At 47.6% G+C, this 13,243-nt stretch overlaps 1 protein-coding gene and 1 pseudogene across 3 annotated transcripts in view; one reads left to right on the plus strand and one right to left on the minus strand.

The window, feature by feature from the left end:
* LOC146210046 (complement factor B-like) overlaps positions 1 to 13,243 on the plus strand; it is a 455,586-nt gene that overhangs the window by 55,722 nt on the left and 386,621 nt on the right. For 2 of the 3 annotated variants that reach the window (XM_084606869.1, XM_084606879.1), the window contains exon 4: positions 4,788 to 4,988. The exons of the other annotated variant lie outside the window; for it this stretch is intronic. In XM_084606869.1, coding sequence (XP_084462995.1) covers positions 4,788 to 4,988 — 201 coding nt within the window. The remainder of the gene's footprint in view (positions 1 to 4,787; positions 4,989 to 13,243) is intronic. 3 annotated transcript variants of the gene reach the window in all.
* LOC146210048 (uncharacterized) lies at positions 354 to 1,214 on the minus strand (annotated as a pseudogene).

Below are 13,243 nucleotides of genomic sequence, written 5' to 3' on the forward strand. Positions count from 1 at the left end.
TTCGTCCCCTTTGGATTTCAGGTTTATCGAATTTAATCTTCTCAGTGCATTCTGTAAACGTGGCGTTTTTAAGTCGGTTTTATCACTTCTGACGCGATTGAAATTGAAGGCGGCACAAGCGGAGCATGTTAAGGAGGATAAAAAAAAGTATAAATGTGTTTTGCCCGGAATAAACTTCAGTTGTTAGTCTAGCATTTGTCCTGTCCGTCTACCCGCCGTGTGTGTCCTCCTTGTGCGCTAGCACCATGCCTGAACTTTGGAAAGAACTGATTTTTTAGTTTCGAAGGATGTAAATTTAAGGATGACCGGGCGTTGTCGGTCTTCGGAGTGACGTTCGAGGCGATGGGCACGTTCTATGTCATTTGGGCGTCGAGGTGTTCTAAGCAGTGACGAATTATTAGGTCCTCGAAATGTGAGTATGTTTCAGAGTATGTTTCGGTATCAGGCAGACCATAGAAGATTAGGTTGTTGTGTCGGGAGCGGTTTTCCGCGTCGTCAAGGCGATCCTCTAGTACACCAACTAGGCGAGCAGTCTCGGTTGCTGTCGTCTGAATTGCCTCTAGATCTGAGCGCAGTGTAGATTATTATCAGCAGTGGGTTTCTAGAGCAGTGAGGCGTATGGTCAGATTAGCCATTTTCTGGTCCATTGAGAGCAATTGACCCTTAAGCCCCTGCACTTCGTTCACTAACTCGACCTGGCCAGAATACATCTTCTTTAGTTCGCTAAGGATAGCGTCGAGCTTATCGAGACAAGAGTTTCTCTCAATGTCACCGCACAGCAGTAGGAGAGCCCGAGCAACATTAAGGCACTCGACACTGATAACGACGCAACACTGGGGGCTCGGGAGCTGTACCAAAAAGTAGTTGCTAGTTTGCTTTGAGAATAAACTGTGATAGTTACCAACCTGCATGGCGAAGACGGGCGGTTTAGACTGTGTTGTGGCACAGCCACCGAGCCCACAGTGCTGACGTCGGTTGTTGCTCTTTTAAAGACTGTCCGTGGAATGTGGTCGCTGACGATGTGACCTTCCAGTCGGAATCGAGGGTCCAGTTTGCTTGAGCCGGTAGCACAGGCGTGGGGCGTTTGTAGGTGCAGCGCAGAATTTCCCTCCATTTGCACTGCGCATGGGCGCACGTTCATTTGCCGTACCCCAGAAACCACAAAAGGCTGCAGGGAGCATGACGCAGATAAACGTCGGCGAGAAAACCTGCATGGCGAAGAAGGATGGTTTATACCGTGTTGTGGCACAGCCACCGAGCCCACCACTGTCTATGCTCGCTCAGCCGCACCACGTCACCAGTTTGCAGGGGACGCAGTTGCCTTCCTCTCTGCAGTTCTGCTTGCGTGTGAACGCCCGGGCAGGGACATACGGGGCAGTCTGAGAGTCTGGACCTAGGGCGCCTTCCCATGAGCAGCTCGATTCGACATCGGCTGCTTTCCATTGGTGCAGACCTGTAACTCGGCAAGCCAAGCCAGAAATCTTCACTAGAGTCCGATGTCTGCTTGAGAATGCATCTCACAACTTGCACTCCTTTCTCTGCTAGACCATTAGAGAGGGAAAAGCGAGGGCTTGATGCTATAGGTTGGCAGTCATAGTTCTCGCCGAATTGTCGAAATTCCTTATATGTGAATTATGGGCCGTTGTTACTGCTGATTTCCAGGGGAATGCCATGCCTGGGAAACATGCTATCCAATGCTGCTTGACAGTTTATGCATCAGTATCTCGAGGCTACTCATCATCATCATCATCAGCCTGACTATACCCACTGGAGGGCGAAGGCCTCTCCAACATTCCTCCATTAATCCGGTTCTGTGCGAGCAGCATCCACTTGACCCCTGCGAACGTCTTAACCTCATCCGCCCAACTAATATTTTGCTGCCCCCTGCTACGCTTTCCTGCCCTTGGAATCCAGTTTGTTGCCCCAAGCTGCCATCGGTTACAATTTCTTCGCGCTACATGTCCTGTCCATGCCCATTTCTTCTTCTTGATTTCGATTAGAATGTCAGTGACCTGAGTTATTTCTCTGACTCACTCTGCACGTTTCCTATCTCCCAACGTTATCCCTACCATGTTTCTTTCCATAGCCATCTGCGTTGTCTCCAACTTAAGCAGAACCCTCTTTGTTAGCTTTCAGGTTTCAGCCCCAGAGGTAAGTACAGGTAAGATGCCCTGTTGTATCCTTTCCTCTTTAGCGATATCGGTAAGCTCAACTTCAGGAAAGTTAGAGAACGCATTGTATGCTAATACATAGAAATTGCCATAATCTTCATCAACTGTACTACATCCACTGCCGGGTGAAGGCCCCTCTCATTTTTCTCCAATTATTCCGGTCCTGTGCTAGCTGCGTCCATTTCACCCCTGCGAATTTCTTAATCTTATTCACCCACTTGATTTTCTGCCGCCCCCTACTACGATTACGTTCCCTTGAGATCCAATTAGTTAGACGTTGCCAGGGTCAGTTTATAATAGCGGCCTGTCCTCGGAGCCAGAAATTCTTAGCACTCCCCGCTACGTCACATGTCTGACTGTCACTGTGGTCAGTTGCTGCGCAGTCGCTGGTGACTAAGGGCCGGGGTTTTGTAGGTTTTGTGTAGGGAGGTTGTGGCCAATTACTGCACCAGGGTGGTCAACTCCTGTTCTGGTGAGGGAGTGCGTTGCCGGAGATGTTCACCAGCATCAGGTCGCACACCAAACCTGTTTTTATGCAGTAAAAAGCTGCGCTAATAAGATACGGACGAAGGAAAGGCAGGACACACACAAACGTTTGTGTGCGTTCTGCCTTTCCTTCGTCCGTGTCTTGTTAGCGCAGCTTTTTATTGCATTGGTCTATGAACCAACTAGCCCGACAAATTCTACTGTTTTTATGCAATTCCATCAGCACGCGTATTTTTGTTTTTGACCCGGTGGAAAATAGTGTGGCACCGAGAATCGAACTATGATTCTTTTGCATGCCAGGCGAATGGTCGGCCTCATATTGCCACTGTACTCAAATAGATAAACCCCTGCCAAGGACGGGTTTGGCACTTCTGGCCTGAGCAGGGGTTCCTTTGGCTGCTGGTAGGCAAATTCTTGGTAAATGTTTGGTGGTCGTAGCAATGCTTGTGAGACCCGAGGAATTGCTTGTAGTGCAGGGGTAACTCCATTCTTGACGACCTCATGATACCTTTGTCTGACGCATTCCAGGCCGCGGAATACCTTCGGATGCTCCGACACTACATCGTCTCAGGTGACTGCAGAAATGCGGCTGGAAAATTCAAAGAGCTCACAGGCATGAAGACCCAGGTTTTGAATACGGAATTTCTTAACAATGAAGAAATCCATAACCTGCTCCATTCCATTGTAGGCCACTGACGACTGCGTTTTACCAACATACGTCATTAACCCTCCATAGCAGCTGCGCGAAACTGTCCAACTTTTCCGAAGCGGCGCTTAGTGCCCCATTGGTTTCCAACACGACTATGACTTCAGGTTGATTTTACGGCAAGGCGGACAATATGAAGCCTAAAAGATTAATAATGAAACGATTAATAAAGTAAAATTAACTGATCAAACTGTTTGTTGTTAATTTCAAGGAGCAATCTAATATTGTGAAATTGAAGGCTGTCAACATGAAACCTGAGATGCTTCTTTTTAATTTCTTAATATGCACGGTAACTCCAAATATGAACTGTTAAAGATGGGAATTAAAGATCCTTTAGTTAGTTTTCACGCATTGTACGTTTGTAAAATGGAGTCGTATTGTTCTGTATCAAACACAGACACAATTTCTGCATTTGATTACATAACAGATATTTAAAATATTTTGGCTACAGTACTAGGAGCAGGGACCCACCCCTTCACAGATGAGTGACTTATGAAAGCCAGCGAACCAAGATTTCTAATGTCTTTTTATTTTGGAGCCCGTTACTTATATTCAAAATAATAAATAAAGAAAACTAAATAGGAGACTCGCCTTTTTATATTGACGGCCTTCATTATGGCAGTATAAATGTTTGCCCTTGAAGTCAAAAATAAATCTATTGTTTTAACGTTAGGGGGTTACTCATCTTACCATTGGTAAATTACGTCCGTAACCACTTATCTCACGCACAATTCACCTGAAGTGACCACACCAGCGTATGTTTCACACTTTTCGAAAGAAAAAAAAAGCTCATTGAATAATTTTGAACGCCCTTCATACGCTCTTTCTGAAGGCAAAATTCTCAGTAATCCTTTCAGGTAAAAAGCTTCCTGGTGGTGTTGTAGCGGTTAGCGGTGTCAAAGGTGGCGCCAGCGCACAAACTCACTAAAGGACATTAATGTGGCACCAGAGGACCTCTTTTTTTGTATTTTTGTTGTGACGCAGCCGCTTTCTGCAGCGAGTGGTGTCATAAAACTATAGTTGCCCATTTAGCAACGATCTGACGCCACGTTGGATGCTAGCACCTCAACGCACTGCGTGACCTAACGTCAAAGTAGGAGTGGAGAATTGAAGAGGCAGAAAGATACAGGTCACGTGGTGGCGTACGCAACCCGAAGAAGCGTGGGGCCGTCACAGCAGCATATTGCTCGTTTCAGTATTCTCCTTCAAGCACATAGGAAGTCCTAAGTATGTAAGCTTAATTTTTTAACATTGAGGTTAAGTTTATTTTCTTGCAAGCACTAAAATCTCAACCTGTCGCATTTTTGCATGACGCAACAGCTCAAATAAATTCTGCCTTTAATGTTGTTTTTGTAGTGAGCGCACCTAACGTAACTAATAAGATTGCCTGGTAAGGACGTCCTCCCTTTCTGTTTTACGGTCAGACACCTACTGCAAGGACCCAGGCGTTTCATTGAACGGAAACCGTTATATCACCCTGGAAAATGAACCGTACCAAGGCGAATGCTGCCCTCCGAATTCTGCAATCAGCTACGCCTGCATCGACGGTTACTATTTGGAAGGCGAGCCGGAAATTCGCTGCGGTGCTCACGGAACTTGGACACATCGCAGACCCATGTGCAGACGTAAGTTCAAATTTGCGCAAAGAATGCCACTGATTGTATTTGATCGTCCTAGCGCGATATCACTCATGTATTTGAACCCGCTGGACATGGGCCAGGCTTTTTTGAAATAATGTAAAAAGGTTAACATTATCCCGCAAAAGTCTGGTTGTTGTAAAATGGCTGCCGCTGGCGTCACGTCTTGCTGTTAGTTATATAATGATGAGCTCTAATATACTGTTACGTGGTAGGAGGCGTTCTCATCATATAAACACTGATACACTCGCACGAAACTGGACACAAGCACAAGGCGTATCAAACGTCGAAGCACAGGCCACTGTTAGGGACTCGGGCCCCAAGCACACGCCAGCGCACACACACTTGTCTTATCTTCGATGAGTCGACCCGTAGCATGACCCCCGGGTGCAGAAGCACCGTCGCTGTGCTGTTTAGCGAGTGTTGGCACAAGGTACGTTGTAGGGCTTAGAGCGCGATACATGAACAATCTCAGACCGTACGGTACGGAAAGTCCTCTCGGGGAACGCAGGTTCAACCTCGTAGGTGACGGCTGATACTTGGCGCAGAAAACTATATGGGCCCACATAGCGAAAAAGAAGCTTTTCCGAGAGCCCAATGCGTGAGAACGTACCAAGAGCAGCACAAGGGACCCACGTAAGAAGGAGCTGTCGAGGAGGCGGCTGTTGTAGTGCTCTTGTTGGGAAGCTTGGGAAGCTGGCAAGCGAGAGCGAGCATGATAGGCACGGGCTTCACGGGCTTATTCAGACTGGTGGGGACCAGATGTTTGAAAGAGTCAAGCAGCAGTTGAGGCTCACGGCCGTACAAGAGGTAAAACCGAGAGTAGCCGGTAGTGTCGTGACGGGATGGGTTCTATGGAAATGTAAAGTATGGGAGGGCGACATCCCAGTCATCAGAGGAGACTTACATGGCGAGCATGTCAGTAAGAGTGCGATTGAGCCGCTCAGTGAGGTCATTAGTTTGTGGGTGGTAAGCGATCGTCAGCTTGTGTTTAGTTGAGCACGCACGAAGAATGTCGCCCACATCTGCTGAAAGGAATGTGCGGCCACGGCCAGTGAGCAGTTGGCGGGGAACTACATGATGTAGAATGACGTCGGGAAGCAAAAAGTCGGCGACATTAGCAGCAGTACTCGTGGGGAGCGCGTGCGTTATCGCGTATAGGGTGGCGTAACTTGTGGATACGCAACCCATCTATTGCCAGAAGCGGAATCCGGAAAAGGTTATCATCATCATCATCAACAGCCTGATTATACCCACTGCAGGGCGAAGACCTCTCCCATATTTCTCCACCTAACCCGGTTCTGTGCTAGCTGCATCCACTTGACCCCTGCGAACTTCTTAATCTCATCCACCCACCTAACTTTCAGCCGCCCCCTGCTACGCTTTCCTTCCCTTGGAATCCAGTTTGTTACCCTCAGCGACCATCGGTTATCCTCTCTTCGGACTACATGTCCTGCCCATGTCCATTTCTTCTTCTTAATTTCCACTAGAATGTCGGTAACTTGAGTTATTTCTCTGACCCACTCTGTACGCTTTCTATCTCTTAATGTTACCCCTACCATTTTTCGTTCCATAGCCCTCTGGGTTGTCCTCAACTTATGTAGAACTCTCTTGGTTAGCCTCCACGTTTCAGCCCCATAGGTGAGTACAGGCAGGATGCAACTGTTGTATACTTTCCTCTTGAGCGATACCGGTAAGCTGCTAGTCATAATCTGCGAGTGCTTGCCAAATGCGCTCCATCCCAATCTTATTCTTCTTGTTGTTTCCTTTTCATGGTCCGGATCTGCGGTTACTACCTGTCCTAAGTAGACATATTGGCCTACTACTTCCAGTATTTCGCTACCTAATGTAAACTGCTGTTCCTTCCCGAGGCTGTTGAACATTACCTTAGTCTTCTGCATACTGATTTTCAAGCCTACCTGGAAAAGGTCAGAGGAGGTCCAAGCCGACACTGTAGCATGGCTCCGGAGGGATGTCGATGGGCTGAAGAAAGCCAGCGGAAGCAGACGCAGGACGCTTTCGACGCTGACACTCATTGCAAGCACCAACGTAATGGCGGACTGAGCGGTAGAGGCCAGGCGAGAATAACTGACGACGGATGTGATCATACGTGAGAGTAACGCCCAGATGGCCAGCAGTCGGGCGACCACGGAGTTCGTGGAGAACAACTCTTCTTAAGTGCTTGGGAACTACTAGGAGAAGGTCGGGACTAGTGGGCTGAACATTCCGACGGTATAAAATGCTTCAACGAGAGCACAGCGGTGCAGTGAAGGGTCGGCGTTGGCGGACGTTAGGCGATCAATGAGGGAGAGAAGCTGCGCATCCGGACGCTGTTCTATCGCCAATTGTTGTAAATGGTGACAGAGAGAACAGGTCAACGGCGCATGCGCTCGTGGGAGTATCAGGCTGGGCAACAGGGTATCGAGAGAGGCAGTCGGCATCTCTGTGCAACGGACAGGACTTGTAGAGCACAGCGTAGTCATATTCTTGGAGTCGTAACGCCCAACGCCCGAGGCGACCAATAGGATCCTTCAGAGAAGAAAGCCAGCACAGCGCGTCATGATCGGTGACAACTGTGAATGGCCTACCGCATAGGTAGGATTGATATTTTCCAGCAGCCCAGACCAGGGTCAAACACTATCGTTCTGTAATGAAGTACTTCTCTGAATACGTCAGGAGGCGACTGGTATAAGCAATTACACGATGAGTTCTGGATTGGCGCTGGGAAAGGATGGCTCCGATGCCATAGCCACTGGCATCAGTACGGACTTCTGTAGGAGTGTGTCAAGTGTGTCAAGACCAACGCGGTGGTACGCTTTCTTACAAGCTGGGCAAAAGCTCGACTTTTGCCCCAAGTAATAATAATAATAATAATAGTAATAATAATAATAATAATAATAATAATAATAATAATACTTTATTCACTTCAATGAAACAATACAGGACGCGGACACGCCAAAGCCGCAATTGGGCTTGTAGGGCGCCGTCCGGCAGCAGCAACAACCTCTGTTACCAAATCACAGAATTATTTTTTTTTGTGGATGAAAACAGCATGAACTAGAGCTGCTCAAGCTCGGCAATAGCACCCCGTAACTGCCTGCGAGTGTTCAAGTTGAAAACGTCATCAGGCAGCTCATTGAATATACATGGGATATAATATGACCTCACAGACATACCAAAATGAGTTCGCACTGTAGGCACGAAATATCTAGGAATGTTTCGTAGTGGAATAGTTTAACATTAGGCAACCTAAATTCGGTGTTCCAGAAATATCTAATTACAGTGATTTGTTTGAACACAGTGTCAAAGGATGGCAGACCTGAAGAAAGGAATACACTTTGCAGTTTATGGGGTGTTGAATAGATTACACTCTTAGCCATATTCTTGAGAATACGGTTTATTCTATTTTTCCATGTTTCAGAACAGTTAAAGAAACAGCACATGCCATATCTCAGCAAAGAATATCCCAAGGACTATGCAATTAAACGTCTTATGGCAAACGGCAGGTAGGCCCTTAGAGCATAGAGCAAGCATGCGACGCCTCTAAGCTTCCTACTGAGGTGCGCCATGTGTGTGTTCCATGATAAATCGCTGTCCATGTAAATGCCAAGATATTTCACGGTCGGAACACATGTAATGGGGCAGCAAGAACATGCAGTGCACCTGGAGCTGTGCAAACCAACCGCTGCGTTTTTCGGAATTGGTTTGTGTGCATTGCGAAAGCACACTAGTTGAGTTTTTTGGGGATTTATTTCAATCAAAATACATTGAAACCAATCATATAGTTTGGTGGCATCCTCTTGAAGTTGTCGGAGTGCGCACGAAAAGTCTGCATTAGCTGAGATGAGGAGGGTGTCATCAGCATATTGATAAATCTGTGATGAAGTTATAACACTGGGAAGGTCATTAACATAGAGATTAAATAAGAGAGGTGATAAGATGGATCCCTGAGGAACACCACTATGTAAGTCTATAATACTGCTTTGCACAGGTCCAAGTTCCACCATTTGGGATCGCTGAGACAAAAAATTTCTTAGTAACATTTGAAAAGGACCACGAAACCCATAGCAATACAACTTTTCACATAGAATGTCGTGGTGTACAGAATTAAACGCCTTCTTAACATCAAGAAAAAGACCAAATGCCACTTCATTTCTATCAAAATTAGAATGAATAGATTCAGGCATTTTTTCTAATAATGTTTGGGTACCAGAACCAGCAACAAATCCGTATTGATGCGGGCTGAGCAAATTATGCCTCAGCAAAAATGCTGACATAGTAGATACATGACACGATAGAAATTGGGCGATAGTTCGAAATATCATTCCTTTTGTCACCCTTGTAAAGTGGAATAACACATGCTTGTTTGAGAGAGTGTGGTAGGCAGCCACTTTCAATGATACTATTTAGCATAAAGAGGAGGACACACTTTAAGCTTTGAAAGTTTCTGGAAAGGTCGCTGATAAATATCCCATCAATTCCAGCCGATTTGTTGTGCTGTAGGCTGGAAATTATACCGAAAAGATCTGGCTCTGTTATGGGTTGATGAAATGCCGATCTTAAAAAGATTTACATCCTTTTTAAGATCTATGAGCGGCTTTGCAATGTTGGCAAAATAATGATTGAACCTACAAAAGTTGGAACAAAGCCCTAAAAACCTTCGGAAACCATTGCTCGAACAAGGTACCGGGAAGTCCGTCACAGCTCGGATCTTGTGTGGTTCAAGACGAACCCCCACAGCATCGACAACGTGGCCTAATATGTTCAGCTGATGACGGGCGAAACGGCATTTTGAAGAGTTACGGTGTAGCCCGGCATGACGGAAGGGTGACAACACTTTAGAGAGGTCGGCCATGTGGGAAGAAAACGTGGGTGAAAACACAATAACATCGTCTAAGTAGCACATACAAGTGGGCCATTTAAATCCTTGAAGCAAGGAGTCCATCATGCATTGAGTGACAAACGCAGTCTTCTCCCGGTCCTGATCATCCACTGCAATTAGCCATTAGCCAGATCGCAGGTCTATGGAGGAGTAGAATTCGGCTCCGTAGAGGCAATCCAGGGCATCGTCAATTCGAGGAAGCGGATTGACATCTTTTTTAGTAATCTTAGTCAGGTGATGGTAATCTACACAGAAGCACCACGAGCCATCTTTATTCTTGACCGGGACGACGGGCGAAGCACAGGGACAGTGAGAGGGCTCAATAACGTTCTTATCTGGCATTTTGGCCACTTCTGCTTGGATTATTTGTCGTTCTGCATGAGAGACCCGGTATGGTCGGCAGCGAATAGGAGGAGCATCACTGAAGTCCATGCGATGGGTCACAGTCAGAGCTTGACCGAGGGCGCTGTTATGAAAGTAGAAGATGTCGGAATATGACTCGAGAAGCGCACGCAGCTGACTAGATTGGGCGAGCGCAAATCAGAGGGCATCATTGCCATGATCGCGTCAGTCGGAAAAAGGTGGTCGCCTGGGTCTGCAGAAGCTGGGGCATGCTCAGTGTCCAATGGGGCAACTTGACAGGAGCCAAGAAGTGAGAATGTCGCCACGCATATGCTAGGCGGAAGCACTTGAACTGAATAGCTGAAGTTGATCAGCGGCAGTGACACATAGTTCCCCTTGTCTGTAGCGACGGTATGGGGAAGTGCAACGTTGCTGCGCAACAAGAGATCAGCATTAGGCGCAACTAAGTGGTCACTATCGGGGACAGATGAGGTAGGACGCAAGGTAACGAATGAGGACGTTAGTGAGAGCAGAGAAACTTGGTCAGGCAAATACCGGCGGGGAGAAGAATGCATTGGTTCAGGATCGATGACTGGAAGATCTAGGTGCAGGATAACTCGTGAGCAGTCGATCAGGGCAGAGTGTTCTGATAGGAAGTCGAGGCAGAGAATGAGGTCGTGGTCACAAGGGTTCAAAACAGTGAGCTCTACCGGGAGGTCATGGCCAGCAACACCAACCATTCCGCCGTCCACGACACGCTCCCGAGACCGAGCCGGCGTGAGACCTTTGTGTAAACAACGACGAAGGTTCGAAGTCATAATGGATATATGCGCTCCAGTGTCTACAAGCGCACGCACGGGAACACCAACACAAACGTCTATTTTGTTCAAACGGGAAGTCTGTAGAGTATTTGCGGGCTGGGTCGTGGATGCAGCATCACCTCATGGAGCTGCATCATCTAGTTTTCCAAGTCAGATCGGCCGTATGAGGCAGCAGCCGATGATCGAGGGGGCTGCGAGGATTAAAAACGAGGAGCTCGTGGCGAACGGGAGTGGGAAGATCGACGTGGGCGGGAGCTGGCAAAATTGTTGGCCGAATTTGTCTGGGCAGACTGTGGTCGGGACGAAAAACGGGGCGGTTCTTCTGGGCGATTGTTATAGCAAAACTCCTTGCACGGATTTCGAGACCAGGTGTTGCGGCAATACTGGGAACTGTGGCCGACACAGGAACAGTTGAAGCATATTGGGCAATTATCAGGTGCCCGCCACTCTGCTGGGTTTCGATAGCTACGATAATACTGGGCTCGGGGACGGAAAATAGTTGTCGTAGTGGCCGGACGCGGGGGTGTGCGAGACAATAACCAGCAGCCGAGAGGTCCAAGTTCTCCAAGGTCAGTTGTTGGGCGAGTTGGTGACGATTCCCTGCCGCTATCATGTGGGAAGCGTTACATCGACCAGACTGGCCGATGTATTAACGAAAATTTAAAAGAACGTTGTTATAACGTTAGCCTGTCCCTATTACCGGTCATGTAGCTAAACACTGCAGCAGCTGCGAGGAAGGTGACGAAGGTGACGATAGGAGTGCCTGCAAACCTTTGTACAATGAGTGTATAATATTAAGAAGTCATCGTGATCAGTTGATTAGGAAGGTGGTGGAAGCCCAAATGATAGCGAGGCTCTCGGAATATTGTATAAGTGCACCATCTGTGGCATTATCAAATGAACAGCATTATGAAATATCTCGAATGCGAATGTTGATGCGACCCTGTAGTAGTGTGAATTTCATGTGTACTCATGATCTGTATGCCTTGGTTTCTATATCTGCCTTCCAGTGGGGTATATATACCGGCTGGACAACCAATAAAAAATCCTTTGTCAGTCAGCGCTGTGTTTGTCGTTATATGTTTTCTCTCTTTTCCCGTTTATCGCGCTGTAGATATTGGCGTCCGAGTTCTCAAGTTCTTCACGTACAACGGCCAGACACATCAGGCAAAGGGTGGATTGAGGTGGCGCAGGTGCACTGGCCTCCATTTTGCGGCGAAAGATTCGGATAACAGCGTCCGTGATGTTGAATGTGGGCTAGTTACTGGCTGCTGCGCAACACACGAAGATGTGATGTCCATCACATGGGGAAGGCCTTGAAATTGTGAAAATATGCGCTGGCTTTTTACCTGCTCGAAGAGACGGCACTCGTTGATGAGGGCACTGTATCAGAGCCCTAGCAGACGAGCAAATGGAAAGAGTCGTCCGGGATGCCTTTTAAGATGTGGCCCACCTTTGCAGATTCCGTCATGGCGGTGTCGACCTGGTTACATAATGCGAGCACGTCTCGGATGTAGGTGACTTAGCTTTCAGTTGGAGACTGCGTACGCGACTCAAAATGTTTTACGGCTGCGAGCTGCACAGCTTCTGGCGGTCCGAAGAGAGCGCGAAGCTTTTCTTTGAAGATTTCTCAAATTTGTTAACTCCTCCTCGTGGGTGTCGTACCATTGTCTCGTAGTGCTGACAAATAGAAAATTAAGTTTGCCAGCATTACGGTGGGGTTCCACCTAGTCTGGGTACTGACATGTTCGTCAGTCGATAGCCATTTGTCAACATGGTCAGTGGAGGCACCGGAAAAGATGTCGAGATCACGGCGATGAGCCATGACCATGAATATAGGGGTAGTGGGGCTTCGCGAGTCGCTGGGTCGAGTCATGGTAAAAGTGCCGGCTCCGTGGAGCAATAAAGCAGGACGCGGAGGGTGGGAAAGTCCTCACCTCCACCAAGATGTTACGCGGCAGGAGGCGTTCACACCACGTAAACACTGATACACTCGCACGGAACTGGGCACAAGCACAAGGCGTATCAGACGTCGAAACACAGACCATTGTTAGGTAGTCGAGCCCCAAGCACATGCCAGCGCATACACACTTCTGTCTCATCTTCGATGAGTCGACCCGTAGCAAAATATAAACTGTGCACTTTTAGAAGCTCGCTCTCCAAAGCAGTGCCGGAAGTTAAATGTTTAGCCGCTAACA

This window comes from Amblyomma maculatum, chromosome 1 (genome assembly GCF_055883805.1).
Source record: "Amblyomma maculatum isolate TAMU_Amacu chromosome 1, ASM5588380v1, whole genome shotgun sequence".
Classification (NCBI taxonomy): Eukaryota; Metazoa; Arthropoda; class Arachnida; order Ixodida; family Ixodidae; genus Amblyomma; species Amblyomma maculatum.